Here is a 20035-nt window from a genome sequence, read left to right as displayed (position 1 = left end):
GTGGTCACATCAAGCTATAGGTCTGAAGTCTTCACCTTTGTAGGTTCTGTAAATCCTCCGGAAAACAACAATTTGGTTTGAAGGGCTGTATTCAATAAGGTGATCAGAGAGAAACACGGCAAGATCTTCCTTGTTTGCTTTTAGCGCCACAAAGTTTGACCGGTTTGCTGATAGCGGTACTGTGCGACTTTCTACTCAACGTCTCACAGGTTGAAAGCCGTGTTGGCGTTTCACTCTTGTGCCCACTTTGATGGAATCTTTCCAAGATCTATCAAATGCAACATCAATCCTGGCATTCTCCCTTGTATACCGTTTTGGCAAATTGTTTCTGCATATTCACCAAATGTCGTTTTGTCTGTTGGCTTTCCCAGAGCCATCACCAATGCTTGGCCGTCAATGATTAAGCAGGTTGTCCCACTTAAAGTCACAGTTGTCGGGGTAATGACATCAGTGGTTCACACTTTGGCAGTGTGTCAGCTTCCATCGGTTTTTGCGAGTGACAGTGGCACTGGCATCAGCTCATGCTGTAAGACTTTGTCTCGTGGTGGACTGTGCACCCTGCTCTGTAAGCAGTTATTAATCTTTGTAAGATTTTTTTGTCTACTTTAATAAAGTCCTGCTTGCCTTTTGTTTGGTTTACCATACAATGAGGAAAATGTTGGAGCCTCATTCTTCTGTTTGGGTGCTTTGAAGTCGACACGCTCTTCATCCTCACGTGCTTTACACGGACGTTTTTCGACAAAGCTTTTGAGCTGAATTTGGCCCAACTGATGAGTACCGAGCAATGATTCCTGAATGTCAGAGGCAGCTAGATCCTTATTGACAATATTTTCCAGTGTGGACGTGGCAGCTTTTCTGGTGAGCAGGTTGCACTGCTGGAATGCCATTAACAGCTTGTCTTTGTCTGCGGTATTTTTGGCCATACTTCCTCTGGTACACTCATTGTACGAGTGGTCATCCTCTTCGTCACTCATCGTCAGCGTCGCCTTGCTCTGAGAAGCTGATATTGTCTGTAGATTATTCGATAGTCTCCATCTGCTCAGTGTTCATCCAATTCTGGTGTTGCCAACCAAGTGCTCCTAATTTTTATCTCATCTGGAACGTAGATCCAGGGAGCTTAGGGGATGGCGCATCGTCCGTCCGTCCGTCCACAAATACTTGCAACTTCTTCTCTGAAACTACACATATGATTTCGATGAAACTTGACCACAACTTTCATCACGCATGATGTACCAAAGCTTGTTCACGACATTTAAAAAAAAATTGGGGTTCTAAGTGTGTTTAAGGGGGGATGCCCCCCAAAATAGGTATTTGCTTTTTTTTCAGAAGCTACATACAATTTCGATGAAACTTGACCATAACCTTCATCACCCTTGACGTACCAAATTTTGTTCATTCACGCTATTTAAAAAATCAGGGTCTAAGTGGGTTTAAGGGGGGTTCTCCAAAAAAAAACTCCACACACAGTTTTGATGAAACTTGACCACAATCTACATCACCTGTGATGTACCAAAGTTTTTTTTTTATTTTTGTATACCTTCTCGAGGCTCGTATAAGAGCTAACACAACAACTTATAACAAAGGGAGCAGGAGACAAGAGGGGAGGGAGAGGGAAGCACAAAACAGTGGGGAACAGTCGACATTAGGAGATCTTTGGAAGGGAGAGGGATGGGGCGGGGAACATGGGGAATACAAGATGGACATTACAGGGACTTTGAGGAAGGAAAGCAGGGAATTTGAAGGAGGTGGATTTGGGGTGGATTAATGGGGGTAGAAAAGATCGAGGATTTGGATGGGGATGATAAGAGGTGGTGGTGAACAGCTGTTTTGATGGCCTGGAGGGAAGAATGGGATTGAAGAGAGTGTGGGAGTTTATTCCAAAGGTGGCAAAAAGAGGAATGAAAGAATGAAGGTGAGCAGTGATTCGTGATTTTGGTAGTTTCACCAGAAGGGGGTTGCTGGCGGATCTTGAGCATGCTGCGGACATATGGTGGAAACAGGGCGGGGGGTGGTGAGACCGGAGAGGAGACGGGAGAAGACAGAAAGACCACTGACCTGCCTGCGGTGAGAGAGTGAGAGGCCCAAAGACTCGGCCTCATTGCGGGAGATAATAATGATCCAAAAATGCCTTGGTTTCTACAGCTTGAAGCCGAGAAAGGTGAGAGGCAGGAGCACCAGCCCAGGGGGAGAGCAGTACTCCATCAGGCTGCGGACTTCCTCCATGTTTCTTCACATCATTAAAAAAAATCGTGCTCTGAGGGGACTACGGGGTGGGGGGGGGGTTGCCCCCCCCAAATAGGTATTTGCGTTTTTCTCTGAAACTACACATACCTTTCTGATTAAACTTGATCACAACCTTCTTCACCCATGAGGTACCAAAATTCGTTCACGCTATTTAAAAAATCGGGGTCCAAAGGGATTTACGGGAAGGTGGGGAGGTGGTTGCTCCCTAAAATGGTTATTTGCAACAACATTGGTACATTTTGCTGATTCCATCCCACATTGACTTCCTCCTCAGTGTCATTATTCTACCAGGTGAGCCTGCAGGGGTATTGCCCCTATTCTTCTTGTTACTCTGCAGAAAGATGGAATCTTTAAACAAACACCAGACACACTTTTGATTGGCTCATTTAGGCAAACAAATTTACAAAACATGAAATAGTTTGGGTGCATTTGACCCTGTCTATATCCTGTCTGTACCATGTACAGACGTGCAGAAGGATTCATGCCCAGGAGCGTCTTGCACCAACTTCAGGTGGGGAGTTTATCAAAGGTACAAGCTCACAGTGTTGTACGTTTATCGATAACAATACTGATTAGACATACATCGTGTGAACTTTAACGTACACAACCAAAATGCAGACAGGGCAGCTTAATTGTGTCACCATCCAAAGGAGATGATGCAAAGGCCCTGCCTGCTGTCATTGCACCTGTGACAAGATATTTTTGGCCAACACCGAAGATGGAAAATTTGAAGAGGGATTTGCACATCAAGTCAGTGAATTCATCCACCATTACTTTTTGAGGTCAATATAGGTCAAAAGGTCATCATAGGCCAAAGATCACCAACTTAGGTACAATTTCTAAAGTCCTCAATTTTCATCCCAATGAGTTATAATTTGAACAAGATTTGCATATCAGGTCACTGAACTCAAGCACCATTCAAATTCTACAAATTAACAACGGACAAACTGAAGCACCTAAATACCGCATTATTTACTATCATGATCTTAGCCTGGTGTTGGCGCAGTGGTTAGGGCAGCGGCTTTGGATCCAAGGGTCCTGAGTTCAAGCCCCGTTGGCTGCTGAATTAACACCAGGGGGTTGACTCAGCCTGTCATCCTTCCGAGGTCGGCGAAATGAGTGCCAGTGTACTGGTCCCGGTGTATACCCCGGTTAGAATAGGTGTACCATATCCCTGTGTGTCGTAAGAGGCGACCAGGGTTGGCGTCAGGAAGGGCATCCGGCCATAAAACATTGCCTCAAGAAAAAGCCAAACCCCTGCACAGCAGGGAAAAATGGCTGTAAAAACGGTCAATTTACTATCATGATCTTCACAATCATAGTAGTTAGCTTCGTAAATCACACAACATTCCCAAAACACGAGCGGACGCCCTCACCGTCGTTCGCTGCCTCGTGTTTTACACACGTCTAAACGGCCATGACGGTATAGTTGGTGCCAATGCCGAAAGCTGTGTCGTCATTGTTTTTTTTTTTAAGTAAGAAGCCTTGCACGGTTTATCAGCATATTTTTTGTGGAAATGCTGGAATATTATGAATTTTCCCGACGAGTCCACACCGTCAATGATTAAATGTCGTTATCACGTGTTCTTTCCCTCTTCACAGCTCACAGGAGGAGACGTGGGAATTCGAATTTTCTTCAACAAAAAAAGTTTGCTAAAAATCGGAATTTGTTCCAAGGAATGAATATCACTGCGACACGGAGTGGTTTTGTGTGGATGACGAGTCGCCGTCACCGTCGGGATGGAAACGGTCGCCGTGGAATGACGAGCAGACGGTGATCACGTGATCCGTGGCTGAATTCACGCGCCGTGCCGTGCCGTGCTCGCGATGGCGCTTCAGCCCGCGGCGCACGATGTCGAGAAGCGGCGGCGGACGCGGGACGTGCTCGGAGCTGAGGCGGCCACGTTTTCCGAGCTCATGTTGTCCGCGCCATTACTCGCCGGCCTGTCTGCGGCCGGCTTCACTCGTCCGTCGCCGATCCAGCTCAAAGCGATTCCCCTCGCTCGCTGCGGGCTCGGTGGGTGTAAAAAAATGTCAAAACGACCTGATGTTTTAATAAGTTATTATTATTCATCATCATCACTTGGTATAGTTTGGTTATGAAGCTTGTTCATGGAAATCAATTTAATGTTCTCACTAAAATGTGGGAATAAATGGTGCTTGGGACGTCTATTTAGTATGTACGCGCATTTTGAGGGTTGAATTGAAAGGCGACGAGTACCACAAGGACGTCGTCTCTTTGTCGTGAATTTCAGTGAGGAAATTGTTATTATTTCTTTGATATCGATATCGAAGGTGGATATCGAAGCACAAATTCGATATCACCATGACTACCATGAAAAAGTGTTTTCAGTAATTTAATAAACTCTGGGACGTACGCTCTGCTTCCTCTTCTTCTTCTTCCTCTTTTTCCTCCTCTTCTTTCTCTTCTCCTCTTCTTCTTCTTCCTCTTCTTCTTCCTCCTCCTCCCCTTCTTCTTCCTCTCCTTCTTCCTCCTCTATTTCTCCTCTTCCTCCTCTATTTCTCCTCTTCCTCCTCTATTTCTCCTCTTCCTCCTCTATTTCTCCTCTTCCTCCTCTATTTCTCCTCTTCCTCCTCTATTTCTCCTCTTCCTCCTCTATTTCTCCTCTTCCTCCTATATTTCTCCTCTTCCTCCTCTATTTCTCCTCTTCCTCCTCTATTTCTCCTCTTCCTCCTCTATTTCTCCTCTTCCTCCTCTATTTCTCTTACTACTCTTCCTCTTACTCTTACTACTCTTCCTCTTCCTCTTACTACTCTTCCTCTTCCTCTTATTACTCTTCCTCTTCCTCTTCCACTACTCTTCCTCTTCCTCTTCCACTACTCTTCCTACTCTTCCTCCTCATGGCATCTATCTATAATTCCAGCAATGTCTGTCTGTATGCGACCACCGTTTCTTGACGACCGCCGGTCCGATCTGATTGAAACTTGCCAGGAATATTGCTGGGGACCCGCGGATGTGCCTTTTCGAGGTTTGATATCAATCGGACGAGCGGTTCTCAAGTTATGGCCATTTAGCTGTCAACCAATGACAAGACACGGTCCTATGACGTCACAATTAATGTTTATTTATTTATTTATTATTATTTTTGCACGATTGACGGTCCAATCTAATTTAAACATTCCAAGAATATTGCTGGGGACCTGCGGATGTGCCTTTTCAAGGTTTGATATGAATCAGATAAGCAATTCCCAAGTTATGGCCATTTATCTGTCAACCAATGACAAGACACGGTGCTATGACGTCACAATTAATGTTTATTTATTTATTTATTATTATTATTATTATTATTATTTTTGCACGATTGACGGTCCAATATAATTGAAACTTTCCAGGAATATTGCTGGGGACCCGTGGATGTGCCTTTTCAAGGTTTGATATGAATCGGATAAGCGGTTCCCAAGTTACGGCAATTTATCTGTCAACCAATGACAAGACACGGTGCTATGACGTCACGAATGACGTTACAATTAATATTTATTTATTATTATTTTTTTTGCACGATTGACGTCACAATTCTTCTTCTTCGTTTGGTATGACGTCACAATCGACGCTGGGGACCTGAGTATGTGCCTTTTCAAGGTTTGATATAGTTCTTCATCCGTTTCAGCTGTTTCCCAAGTGTTTCCCAAGGGTTTGAAAGCTATTTTTTCCCCAAGGTTTAAATTAATTGTTCAAATTATTAATTAATCCCAAGGTTTGAATTTTCACAAGGGAAACAGCTGTTTCCCAAGGGTTTGAAAGCTTTTTTTTTCCCAAGGTTTCAATTAATTGTTGTGCTTGGTAGACATTTGTGAATACATTTACAGAGGGGGCGAGAGAGAGGGGGCGTCACAATTCAAGAGGGGGGGCGAGAGAGAGGGGGCGTCACAATTCAAGAGGGGGGCGAGAGAGAGGGGGCGTCACAATTCAAGAGAGGGCGAGAGAGGAGAGGTGTGAGAGTGGGGGCGAGAGAGGGGCGAGGCAGGAGGGGGAGAGAGGAGCGGCGAGACTCGGGGGGGGGCGAAAGGGGGGTGGGAGAGAGGGGGGTGAGAGAGAGGGGGTGTCACAATTCTTATTCTTCTTCGTTTGATATGACGTCACAATTGACGCTGGCGACCTGAGTATGTTTCCCAGGTGTTTCCCAAGTTATGGCCATTTATGATACGGTTGGTCCGATCTAATTGCAAAAAATGCCCCAATCCAGTCGTTTACGAGAGCGAAGGAACGAAGCTGCACCTACGGGCACGCACGAGTCTATCTATAATTCCAGCAATCTCTGTGTGTGTGTCTGTGTGTGTCTGTGTGTGTCTGTGTGTGTCTGTGTGTGTCTGTGTGTGTCTGTGTGTGTCTGTGTGTGTCTGTCCTGTCTGTCCTGTCTGTCCTGTCTGTCCTGTCTGTCCTGTCTGTGTGTCTGTATGCGACCGCCGTTTCTCGACGAGCGCCGGTCTGATCTGATTGAAACTTGCCAGGAATATTGCTGGGGACCCGCGGATGTGCCTTTTTGAGGTTTGGTATCAATCGGAATAGCAGTTCCCAAGTTACAGCCATTTATCTGTCGACCAATGACAAGACATGGTGTTATGACGTCACGAATGACGTCACAATTAATGTTTGTTTGTTTATTTATTTATTTTTGCATGATTGATGGTCCGTTCTGATTGAAACTTGCCAGGAATATTGCTGGGGACCCGTGGATGTGCCTTTTCAAGGTTTGATATTAATCGGATAAGCGGTTCCCAAGTTACGGACATTTATCTGTCAACCAATAACAAGACACGGTGCTATGACACCGTGCTATGACACGAGGGTTCCTCGTGGTGGTGCTGGTCGAGCAGCCAGGACCATGGTGCTCGATCCTCGTTCGTGGCAGCCAGGATCATGGGCTCGGTGGATTCTGGGTCGTGGGTTTGTGTCCCACCTTGGTGGGTTGGACTAGCCGGTGTGACCGCACGAGGCGAACAGGTACCCGGCTAGACTCTGTCCTCCCAGCTGACCTATCTTCGGCTGGAGGGTCCAATAAAGACCCGACGGGGTCCATTTCGTGTGTGTGTGTGTGTGTGTGTGTGTGTGTGTGTGTGTGTGTGTGTGTGTGTGTGTGTGTGTGTGTGTGTGTGTGTGTGTGTGTGTGTGTGTGTGTGTGTGTGTGTGTGTGTGTCCGTCCGTCCGTCCGTCCGTCCGTCCGTCCGTGTCCGTCCGTGGGCCCCGTCCTTAAGTAGAAATTGCTAAGTGTTTGCTTGTATATAAATTCCATTTCTCATATTCGGTTTTAACTCTGCTCTTTGTGCTCCCCTGCCCCATAATAAATATACCCCAATTGTTCAATGTACCAGCTCGTTGTTGTTCTTTCTATTATTGACCCAGCACGGTTCGTGCTTGAGAACCAGTAAGCCGATTGGGCTGTAAGTTGTCGTTTGGACCGACGGACTTTGGTAATTCCGCTCGGTTACACCGGACCAAGGTCGCTAGAGCAACCCGGTTCGACAGAGTCCGTTGGGGGTGTGACTTCCTCAGTAATTTGATGACGTGGGTGCTTAGGTATATTGAAATTTGGCTATCAACCCTACCCCACACCGTCAGAGAATTGGCGAGCATGGTCCTTTCGTGACCTTCAGAGTTGTCCGAAGGTTACGACCTGCAATTCTGGGTGTTCGGTAGGAGATCGCTCTACTGCTCCATCTGGCTGCCGTTCCTCGCCATCGACCCCCGGCCCACAACAGTTTGGTGTCAGGAGTGGGATCGAACCCCTTCACCTCCAGAGAAATTTACGGGATTCGGATCAGGGGTGCGTGGAGCAAACCACCCCCCCTCCCGTTCCCTCCAAATTAAGAGCATCAAATTTATTCTCAAGACGCACCATGGCGAGCCAAGATGAGCTGGCTCAGGCTGGTTCTAATTTAAATTTAGTAGAATCCATGGTCCAGGACAACACCGCCATGCAAGAAGACGCCCCCCGCGATCGGACCCAGAAGTTGTCATGGGCGCGGGAGGGGCAGCGAATGACCCCCCTCCCCCTCAGTCAAATCCCCCCCCCTCCGATCCCTGCCGGTTCCGCACACCATCATGGTGGATCGGCTCCGCCGAGTACATTTGACTGGGGCCGTTTGGGGGAAATACTAAGAGGGATGGAGGACCGAACAAATGCAAATATAAATGCGAATGCGCTAAAGATGGACGCGAATGTGTGACGCACGGAAGCAAACGTGCAGGAAATAAGAGGGGAGATGCAGAGCATGGGGTTAAACCTGCAGGCGAGTATGAAGGAGGTGAAAGGCATAATGGCGGCACCACGTCGCGGAACGACCGAACCGGTGGAGGGGGGGGTGGAATGTGTTCAGCCCGCGATGGAGAGGGTTGAGGTCAAGGGGACGAGTGACGCCACGACAATTGGGGGGAAAATTAATAAACTCTGACACGAGAGGATGACGGGAAATTAAAGGTGGTGACTGAGACTCAGAAAAGAAAAGCGGGAATTAAAAGAGGGATTACCAGAGACACAAGAATTAGAAGAGGGGGACGAATCACATGAAAATAAAAAGGAGCACACACGGAGAGCTCGGAGGGGATAATGAGGTCGAGTTGGTGGAATGTATCGGGACCCAGTTCGAGCATCAGGTTAACCTCCTTCAGGAACAGAGGGAGATGGTAAGCTCCCTCGAAGCGAGCTGGGACCAGGTATGGCTGGCGGAACTGCGCATGGTTGAGCGGGTGAATGATGCGAACGGGTCCATGCAGAGTTTGGGGGGGTAGAGACCCCAGGACCCCTTGAGTTAACAGGAAACCTGTTGTGATTGTCCCGGAGTGTGTGTCGAGGTGTGCGAGTGGTGTGGATAACATGGCGTGCGTGAGTGCATGCGAGAAATTGAAACATGGACCGACCCAGACGGGAAACGTGGGTCATGTGACGGATGGGTGTGGCGAGCCTTCTGCGCTGGAGTAACTATTTTGGTAACCGCTCCGGCTCCGCGAAACGCCGCGTGCAAGGCCTGTTCTGCATTTTGCGAACGGCCCTCGTGTGCGTCTGCGTGGAGGGAATCCGGTGCGGAAACGTTCCGCGTTTGGGACAAGACGACCTCGTGGATGGCGAAAATGCAGACGAGTGTTGTATGAATTTGGAACACGCGGGTTCCCATGTGGGCGCATGTGTGGGGCATCACGTGCTGCATGCTGCATGTTCTGTTCGCAGAACGCGCGGAGTGGGTCCATGGGACGATACGCTCGGGCTGGCCTGCGCTGCAGGCTGCGCAGGTTCAGTGTGCGAGTGACGTCACCGGGAATCTCGCGGCACGAAGGCCAGGTAAACGGCGAACGTTGTCCCGCGTGGGGAGTCCCTCGAACGCGAGTGCTTGTTGCAATTAGCGGGGCGACGACAAGGCCCCAGGTATCGCCCGATGGAAGGGATGAACGAGCGAGCCATAAACCGCCGCCCTTGCGAAGCAAGGTTCGGAGGGCCTTGCTCCAGGTATACGATACCCCAGCCAGGATGTGGCAACCATCCTCGCCCAGGCATAGGAGCACTAGTTTAGTGGGAAGGGTTTAGCATTAGTTAGACCGGCCTCATGGGGCGGGAACAGTTCCTCATGGGGCCCGTGGAACAGTTAGAGGGAATTTAGTTTAGATTTAGGAATGGATGGGAGACATGGACAGTCATGGAATGTGTAGTGGGAACGTAGCTTAGCGATAGAGTTAAAAGGAACGTGCACTAGTTTAAGGGATGACGAGGGGCACGAGCCAGTTAGTGGGGACGTAGCTTCCAGTGTGGAGTGAATTTTAAAATAAATAAATAAATGTGCAATGGGTGAATGTGGAACAGTGGGCCCAAGAGTCAATGGAGTGAATGTGGAAAGCATGGTGTGAATGAATGATTGGGGGTAGGAGTGAATCCCACCCAAGGGACCCTGGGGTCAGTGTAATGTTTGTTAAATTTACCAAAAGGAGGTTGTTTTGTTGTTGGTGTGGGAAGAAGGCTTGAAACCTTTTTGAAGGGTGCAGGAGTCCATTGACCGGCTGGGAGTGTGGCTGTGGAAAGGTGATTATTGAGTAGAGGGCACGCCGGCCACCGAAGTAGTCTGCCAGAGTAGGCCATGGGTCCAAGGAACCGGGTTAGTGTAATGGGCATGGGCGACCCTCGGAATGGGACCCAGAGCACCAGGAATGCCACGTGGGCATATACGGGGGAGTAGCCAAGAAGGGCACTCCCCGCGTTCATAGGGAGCAGGTAGGCTCAGAAACAGCCTCAGTGCCCGGGGGTGCCATGGCTCGAGTTTGGCAGATGGTAATCCCTGCCAAGTGAGCCACGCTGCCCAGCCACGAAATTGTGCAAGGGCACGAGAGAAAATTTGCAGGCAGGGCCCAAATTGATAATGGATGCCAACACAGGCGACGGGAATCATGGTTATTAGAACCGATAGTTAAAAGGGACAGGCGTTTTGAAAAGCCCCAGGGATAGTTTAAGGTTTAATAAAGGATAGGACAGAGAGGAAATGTGTACCCCCTTCGCACCATCCATCCCTTCGCTCTCTGTCGGCCGCTGGACTCACTGTGGGAAGATTGCTGAACTCTGTGGAGGTTATTCTGAGGCTCCATTGGGCCTCTAGATAGGTTCAGTTGTCTCTTCCTTGGTCCCTTCAGAATGGATTTTAAGGGTTGGGAGTGGGCTCGGTTGACAGGATAGGTTAGCCAGACAAAGACAGGAAGGGGGTTAGGGACAAGCAATTGTAAAGAAAAAATAAAATAAAAAAGGGGAAGTCTAAATTTTGTTGTTGCAAACTAAGGTAGTGGGTATGGACAGAGACAGGCAAAGGCGATAGGTTGGGGGGAGACGAGGGTAGGTCCGAACCCGTTTTCAGAGCGGCCGGCACCACCGCACTCCTTCCAGAACCTCACTGACCAGACCAGAGGCCAGCCAGCTTCGTATGCTGGCCTGTTTGTGCTGCATCAGCGGGTCCGCATTCGCCATGCCTCTATTTGCCTGCCTTTGCCTTGACCCCATGCCTGCTGCCCTTGTTGCATTGGCCCTGTGTCACCATCTCAACCATGTGCTCCAGGACCATCCATCTCCAGTGTTTTGCAAGGACTGCCCTGCAGGCAGCCACACCACAGGGACTGCATTGTGCAGCCTGTGCATTGTTTTTTTTTTTTTCTGCATCCATCCATTCACTGTGCCAGAGACTCCATTCAAGCCACAAACTTGACTTTGTTGTGCCTTCCTCCCACAGATAACAGGTCCTGGGCCATGGTTAGTGTAAATATTAGAAAATGTAAATAATTTCTTTTAACCCACCTGTGTGTTTGTCTTAGCGCTGGCAATCTTAGTTAAGTTGTCTGAGTGAGTCTGATAGTTTAGTTACGCAGCACACGAGGTTATTTATTTTTGGGACATGTATACAAATGTCGCACTCAGGGATCCATAGGTAAATCGTACTAGGGGAAAACTTACACATGCATGCCACACAAAAATTTGACGACTAGGGACGAGTCTGTAAAAAGGGGAGGGGGCAGTGTTGCGGATTTGGAAACCTTGTGCACACAAGCAGCCAGAGTCACCGTAGTTCAGTTATTTCGATAAGTATGTGTGTATAGTTAGAATCCTTCCTTCTGTCTAATGGGAATTACATGTGTGCGCTATGAGTTATTTTTTTTAGCTAGGTTTTTTTTTACAACAACAACTACATCCACAACAACAACAACAACAGCGCACCGTCGCCTCACTAGACTGGTCGCCATTGCCCACGTGTTTTTGGCTGAGGGTGTGGGCGGAGCCTCCGTCGCTTCGGGTCGAGGCTTCGCTCCAAAGAAGGGCATGGACCGTTTCCTTCAGCCAATGAGCGAAGGGCGAGCATGACACGCACGCCCCAGCCAATCGGGAGGTGACCACGAGTCGTCCGACAACCCCTCGTCCAATGTGGAAGCGAGTACCTCAGAGCGTTTTCCCTCGACCTGTGGGGGAGGGGAAGGATAAGTGGAGTGGTGAGCAGTCGTTGGGGGCGATTGGCTTGGTGGACGAGGGTTCTGCAGAGTGATCGTGGCGACTGCAGAGTGGTCGTGAGGAGCAGGTTTTTCGGCAGACTGGTGGCGGCTGCGGAGGGTCTGCAGTCCGGTGGCGATTTGCTTTGTTTGCGGCCGTGCTGACTGGCGTCCGTGGCGCCGTTCTTGGTCCCCGGAGCTTGGTGCGGTGAGTTCGAGTCCCGCCACCGGACAAGCTCGAATAGGCCGCACGAGGCGGGACAGGTACCCGGGACCGCCTGAGGACCAAAATAGACCCACGGGGTCCAGTTTCTTTTTGGCCCAGTCTGTTAAGTAGAGCTGTTAAGTGTTTTCGTTCCTTGTACATTACATTTCTTATTCAGATAACTCTGCTCTTTGTGTGCTTCCCTCCCCGATTATTATTGTAAAATAAATCCCCTGTTAAATCTTCCAGTTCGTTGTTCGTGTTTTCTTACATTGACCCAGCATGGTTCGGTATTGAGAAATAGTAAGGCCGTTCGGGCTGGTAAGTTGCCATTGGCACCGGCGCGGCTCTGGTAACTCCGCTCGGTTACGCCGGATCCGACACCTGCGACTTGGATCGGACAGAGTCGGCCGAGGGTGTGGTTTTCCCGGTAGCTGGACGACGTGAATACTTAGGTTATTTGGAATTTGACCTAGTGGACCCTACCTCACGCCGTCAAAATATTGGCGACCACGGTCCGATAAGGGACCCGTGACATTTCGGACTTATCCGAGAGTCACGACCTAAATTGCGGGCGTTTGGTGGGAGACGACTCCACTGCTCCACCTAGTGGTCGTTTATCCCCACCGACCCCCGGCCCACAACAATACCTCCCATTTACCTTCCCAGGTCTCAAATTCTTCGAGCAGTCCATCTGAGACACGAAGGCCTGCCTCTCCCTATTTCTAGTTCCTCCACTCTCATCCCGCAAAATGAAATTATCTATTTGTGTGCATTCATGAAGGCCCTGTCACACTTTGACGATTTAGCCAGCGTATGCCTGACATATGCAAAATTTGGCCAAAACGTTGGCACACGTCGAATACGTTATGGGTAAGTTTGTATACGTTAAGAGCACGCTGGCATACGTCATAGTACGCTGGCATACGTCTTAGTACGCCGAGGTGTTAGACAAATTTTCCATGCTTGAAATTTTTCGACGCATGCCAGCGTATGACTCGCACGTTCCGCATATGCTGGCCATAAGTTGTAGGGACGTTATGCGATCGTTGACACATGTCGACACACGTTACTTGTAAGTTACTCATAAGTCGAAACACGTCGAGGTAATGTTTAGCAAACCCGAAACTTATTTCTAACCTATGAGTAACGTGTTGTAGGCACGTTACGCGATCGTTGACACACGTCGACACACATTACTTGTACATTACTCATAAGTCGAAACACATCGACGTAATTGTTAGCATCAGTGTTCCAGACTCCATGGTTTTTTTGGGGGTTTTTTCGGCGTGACAGTGATGTTGACACTTCGATTTCTAGTGCGGTTATGATATAATATTATTAATAGGCTGCCGCTCAACGATTTATATCATAACTGCACTAGAAATCGAAGTGTCAACATCACCGTCATACTGAAGAAAAAAACAAACAAACCAAAAAAAAACAGGTTGTCTGGAACACTGACGCTAACCATTACGTCGACGTGTTTCGACTTGTGAGTAACGTACAAGTAACGTGTGTCGACGTGTGCCTACAACTTTTGCCAGCGTATGCGGAACGTGTGTCATATGCTGAGTACGTCGAGAAATTTGCAACATGCTGAAAATTTATCGACTTACTCTGTGTATGACGACGTATGCCAGCGTACTACGATGTCTGCTAGCGTACTACGACGTATGCCAGCATGCTGTTGACGTATACAAAACTTACCCATAATGTATTTGACGTGTGCCAGCTTGGTTGGGCAAATTTTTCAAATGCTGGCTAAAACGTCAAGGTGTGACAGTGGCTTAACACTTCGATGTCCAGTGCGGTTATGATTTGAATCGTCGAGCCACAGCCTATTAATAGCCCACGCCACGTGATCGTTGGTGATACGCTGCCGCGCTATGAATAAGTTAGACTATCGTTGGGCATAGGTATTGAACGCCAACACGCTCAGCATTCGTTGGTTTAAGTTATCTTTATGTGATTGAAACCTTCTGTGTACGTTACTAATACGTTATGCATACCCCCATCACGTTATTATACGCCCAAAACTTAAAAAAAAAACATCAATAGTTCAGCGTACGCCAGCGTTTTACATACATTTTGATACCTTGCCATACGCTGGTTAAAACGTCAAGGTGTGACAGCCCCTTGAGTTCAAGTCGTGTTCTGTTATTGATTTGTTTAATTTTCGTCTCTAATGTCATAACTCCTGTGTTCATGATTACTTTGGTTGGAAGTCGACAATTAAACTCCTGTAAATTTATTAGATCAACCAACTTTTTGTCTTATTGCCTATATGGAGGTACTTCCCCTTTAATATAATGACATGCCTCTGCTCGTTTCAGATAAAATTTTGGAGAGTGATCACTTGCTCACCTGTATTTTGCTCATGGCGAGCTCTGTATCATACTCCATATCGTCTATGTCTGTCTGTTTTTTGACCGTGATGCATTCGGTCGTTACTTGTCCAATTATTCAACAATAAGTTTCACTTATTCAACAATTCTATTTTTCTTCTTTATTATTTTCACATTTTGTTGCAGATTTATTGGTACAAGCCAAGTCTGGGACTGGCAAGACTTGCGTGTTTGCTACTGTAGCATTGGATGCTATTGTGCTTGAGAATCCAACAGTGCAAGTAAGGCAAAACTATGTCAAAAATGAGTGTGCGTGTGTCTTTCATACACGTGGATAAAAATGAAATACTCCATAATACAGTCAAGTGTTGATATGCTACTCTATTATTGGTTGTTTTGCAAGTAATCAGAAAGTGCCACATCTGCAAAAGGACTATAAATTCTTTGGTAATAGCATCATCACAGTGTGCCGATTGTGTTGTGAATACTATGGCTCATGGGAGGGAAATATTACATGACATGTCTTAACTAGTGAAAGCTACTCCGTGTGGTAGATTTCAGCCCGACTTCATGTATACAGTGGCGTGCAAAAGTATTCACCCCCTCAAAATTTTCACATTTTGATGCCACCTGAGTATTTCATTATGCTTTCAAATCAAACTTAATATATAGAGTCTTCACAAACTATTCCAAAGTGATAACACTAAAAAATGCAGATAAGAAGTGAATAAGATTAACAGAGAAAATCAGATGTTAGTTGCATAAGTATTCACACCCTTTGCTTAATTAACCCTAAATCACTTCAGGAGCAAATTATTTGTTTGAAAGGTTACAAATGGGTTTCACTTGCATGTACTCAGTGGTTTAACTTTAAGCTCCCCCACTTATCTCAGGAGTTTTAACGTGCAACCCGCTTGGTTAACCAACAAGGCAAACATGAAGACCAAGGAGCTTTCCAAAGAAGTAAGACATAAAATGGTGGAGAAGCACCGTTCAGGAGAGGGTTATAAGAAAATTTCAAAGTCACTCATTATCCGTTTGAGTACGGCGAAATCCATCATTAATAAGTGAAATATGTATCCTACCACCCAAACTACCCAGATCAGGTCGCCCATCCAAACTCAGCAGCCGGGCAAGCAGAAAACTGGTTCAGTGTCACTGTAAATCCAACAATAACGAAAAGATCCACAAGGCTCTATGTCCAAGATGGGGGTGAGTGTTCATCAATCAACAACATCCCATTTCCTTCATAAAGCTGGCCTCCATGGACAGGTGGCAAGAGGGAAGCCATTACTGAAAGACGCATCTGGATGCTCGTATGGAGTTTGCGAAAAATTATCTTCATGATCGAGCAGGCATGTTGGGAAATGTTTTGTTGTCATATGAGACAAAAATTGAACTTTTTGGTTTAAATTAAAAGCGTTCCGTCTGGCACAAGCCAAACACTGCACATCACCCAGTATCCCTAATGTCAAGCATGCTGTTGGCAGCATCATGTTATGGAGCTGCTTTTCATCAGCAGGGACTGGCAAGCTTGTCAGCATAGAAAGGACAATGAATGGTGCAAAGTACAGGAGAATCATTGATTAAAAACCTTGAGTCAGCCATAAATCTGAAACTGGGTAGGAGATTCACTTTTCAGCAGGACAATGATCCGAAGCACAAAACTCTAGTCGCACTACAGTGGCTGAATAAGAAGAAAATAAATGTTCTTCAGTGGTCCAGTCAAAGTCTTGACTTGAACCCAATTGAACATTTATGGTGGGGCTTGAAGATTGCAGTCCATTGATGATCCCCATAAAACTTGGCAGAACTTTTCATATGAAGAATGGGCAAAGGTTTCTCCATGGAGGTTTGCTATGCAAATCTAGTCGAGACTCACCCAAAAAGACTCAACTTGACTCTTGGCTCTCATTGCTGCAAAAGGTGCTTCCACCAAGTACTGACCTAAAGTGCTGAATACTTTTCAACCAGTGAATTTTGATTTGTACCTTTTATTTATTTTTTATTTTTTGCAGGTATTCCTGATGTGTAACTTCTTTCAACCTCACATTGTTTTAGTTTTATCTCTTCAGTTCTGAATAAAAAAAGTTCATTTGGAAAAATTGTTTCTACATAATTTGTAATTCATCTAAATGTGGCATTATTGGCAGGGGTGAATACTTCTGCAGGCCACTGTAGGTCTAGAATATAGTTTAAATGTTTACATTTAGGATGCAATACCTCTGAGAAATGCATAATTTATCACAGAGTTGCATAAAAGTTTAGAATTGGTATTCTCAGCATTGTACTCTCTCTTTACTTTTTGGTATACAATGGAGTTGAATTTCAAAGTTGAGAAAAGTAGATTGAGACAGTTTGGTTTTGTAAAGGCAGTTATATAGGTCATGTTGCACAATGTTGAGCAGCTCTAATATCCAACTTTTGTAGGTCTTGGTACTTGCACCAACGCGAGAAATTGCGGTGCAGATCCATGGTGTGGTTACAGCACTGGGTTGCAAAATGGATGGCCTTCATTGCCATTTGTTCATCGGTGGTACACCCGTGTCTGAGGACCAACGCCGTCTCCATCAGTGTCACATCGCGATTGGCTCTCCAGGTGGATCATACAATGAAAACAGTAGTTCCCAGTGTTTCACATGATAATGTAGATGTTGAAAGAAAAATAAACAAGTTTGACAGAGACAATAATGTTCAGTAAATAGTTAAAAATTATAATTTTTATATTTACTTGCTGTTTTTGTTTTTGGATTGTTAATTTCTACCTCTGCCACTGAGAGTGGACGGAAGTTATGTTTTCATTTTTCCACAGACTATGGTCTTCCGGTCATGTATGATCTAAAAATGCAATTTTGTCATTTCCAGGGGTGTTAGGATTGGTGTTTCACCCCTTTAGTTGGGTCCATCAGTCAAAATATGCTATTTTGACCAGTGGAGCCAACTGAAACATTTGCTAACTGAAAAACCAGACTTTCCAGGGGACTGTAATACGGAATGCTTATAGACATCAACCCAGTGAATAACCTTATGAAAAAAACCAAAAACTCACTTGTACCTGAAAGGCTCACTGTGCTAAGCTATATGGAACGTTGCAAAATATAAGCTTAAAATCAGCAATTTCCACCTGTGTGGCCAACTTCAACACTCACGAACTGAAAAACCAGACATCCCAGGGGGCTGGGATTTGAAATGCTTGTAGACACCACCTTGTGAACAACCTCATAACAGAATTCCCTTTTGCTAAGCTACTTGGAACTCGTCACAAAGCAGTACAGATTCGGATATACCTGAAGTGTGTTTATTTCACACAGACTACAATTTATTTACCAGATAAACTGACAACTACACTCCAGAACACATTACAAAAAAAAAACTCATTGCAATATTTGTTTGATAGCATTATTGATTTATGTTGTATTTACTGTTAGTATATGTATATTTTTAGTTTCGTTCACATGTGTGAATTAATACTTATCACAAAGGGTCGCTCAACGAGCTCTGCTATTTCTGGCTTGTCCCCTCTCGCTCGATTCTTGTTTTTTTGTTCTTTATTTGTGTAGGTTAATTTGAACAAGGATGAAATAAAGTATGCAGTATACAATGCAATATTAAGGGCACATTATGTGCATATTTTCTTCATCACTGTCACTGTCGTCCTCCATATTATGCGTTTCGTTCTTGCACGCCTCGTATCGACACAGAGGGGTGCATGATTTGCTTTATGACAAGAGCACCGGGCTGCAAAACACACTTATTTTGCAGCAAGTGCCTACTGATGACTCCATTCATTGAACCCAAGGCCAACGTCTCCAATTCCACAAGTATATATTCTAGGCCAGCCATGCTGAAGCACTTGCCAATCAATGACTGCCATGAAAGACATCACAGTATGAAACTGTCCTGTCCTTACAACAAGCATTTCCTGCAGAGCAGCATTATCCCACATTATCTGCACAGCTTTGGCATAGATTGCCTGGTGAAGCATGAGAGTGATAGTTTCCAACTTCAAGCAATCAGCCATTTCTACAGAGGTAGACAGGATATGTTTGACAATGTACATGTCAGTCAGGGAAGCTTCTATTGCAGGCATATGATGAATAGCCGATTTTAGAAGTGTCGAAGCCTGCTGATCCTGATTGTAAGCACTCCAGCCTGGGATGCTAATCTCTGCACATGGTTTTCATGGCAACGAACAAGAAGTCCTTCATAGCACAGAGTTGGATATGTTCATCCCTGTCAACAGTGGCATGTGACAATTAGAAAGTGCTGTGGTACTGTTTGGTGATGTGGAGCAATTTTTACATTTTGTCGTGTGAGAACACATACCCGCTTACTCAAAGGCAAGAAACTTTGATGGGACCGCGGTACAGCTATATCAACGATGCTCTGTTGAAACATTATGCCATTAGTACGGTGAGTGCTACCTGCCCCAGAGAGTGCCTCCTCCTGGGAATCAATGCTGTCCAGACTCGAGTGATGAAAACGTCCTCGGTAAAGCCATCCGGTAGGCGGGAGTTACTCTGAAGCTGGTTCATTGCAAGAGAGCTTTCAAACCGAGATACGGTTTCATAACTGCTACAATGACCGAAACAACTCATGATTTTGACAACATTATTCAATACCATTTTGTGTCGTGTGATGAGTTGCAAGTGTCAATTTGGGAAACTAAACAAAACAGTGATCTCACTATAACAGGCTTGAAGTCCCGGTGTCGAATAATGAGAGTACTCACGTTCTACTTCCAGTAGCGGTATTCTTGGTGTTTGGATACAGAAATCCCGTGTAGGATTTGTGGCATTTCCTGTGGTATCTTAGCTTCCTTTGCGACACAGTCACCTCCTCACGTGTACATAAGAATACTTTCATCATTCTTCTGCAGGGCAGCTTGGTTAAACCTCTCTAAACTGCTGATAGACGATGCTCAGTCAATCTTAGTTCACACAGTTCACACACGGCCACAATTACAACTAGTATATCATTGCAGAACTGTGACCCCAGGAGTTTACTCAGTCTTGAAAAGTCATACCTGCAGTCAGTGACAGCTTTCAAATTCTTTATAATGGTTGACTTCCTCTTAGTCCGCACATTTATTTCTTTGCGGGCACAAATGACACAAATGTTTGTCAAAATGTGTGCTCAGCGTATTGCAGAAGATGAGTGGTGTCTTCTGTGTTGGTTCATCTGTTGAACAACCTTCTTTGTCCACTTCCATACCAACATGCTGAATGAGTGAATGATAGACAGAGTACTACTATACATACTGTTAATTTTCTC

At 46.0% G+C, this 20035-nt stretch overlaps 1 protein-coding gene across 6 annotated transcripts in view; it reads left to right on the top strand.

Moving 5' to 3' along the window:
• The first annotated feature begins 3828 nt into the window (after nucleotides 1–3828).
• LOC147019669 (histone-lysine N-methyltransferase SUV39H1-like) overlaps nucleotides 3829–20035 on the top strand; it is a 136050-nt gene continuing 119843 nt past the window's right edge. For 3 of the 6 annotated variants that reach the window (XM_085894277.1, XM_085894276.1, XM_085894274.1), the window contains exons 1-3: nucleotides 3829–4261; nucleotides 14948–15042; nucleotides 17192–17360. In XM_085894277.1, the coding sequence (XP_085750403.1) occupies nucleotides 4072–4261; nucleotides 14948–15042; nucleotides 17192–17360 (454 nt within the window). In that variant the 5' untranslated portion in view covers nucleotides 3829–4071. Of the gene's footprint in view, nucleotides 4262–9358; nucleotides 9540–14947; nucleotides 15043–17191; nucleotides 17361–20035 lie in introns of those variants that run through there. The other 3 variants (XM_085894279.1, XM_085894275.1, XM_085894278.1) reach the window with 3 other exon arrangements.

The sequence above is a fragment of the Eptatretus burgeri genome, chromosome 9 (genome assembly GCF_056783735.1).
Source record: "Eptatretus burgeri isolate ZD-2024b chromosome 9, Ebu_testis_v1, whole genome shotgun sequence".
NCBI classification, from domain to species: domain Eukaryota; kingdom Metazoa; phylum Chordata; class Myxini; order Myxiniformes; family Myxinidae; genus Eptatretus; species Eptatretus burgeri.
Note: the sequence above shows the minus strand (reverse complement) of the source record. Positions and strands in the feature narration are given on the sequence as shown.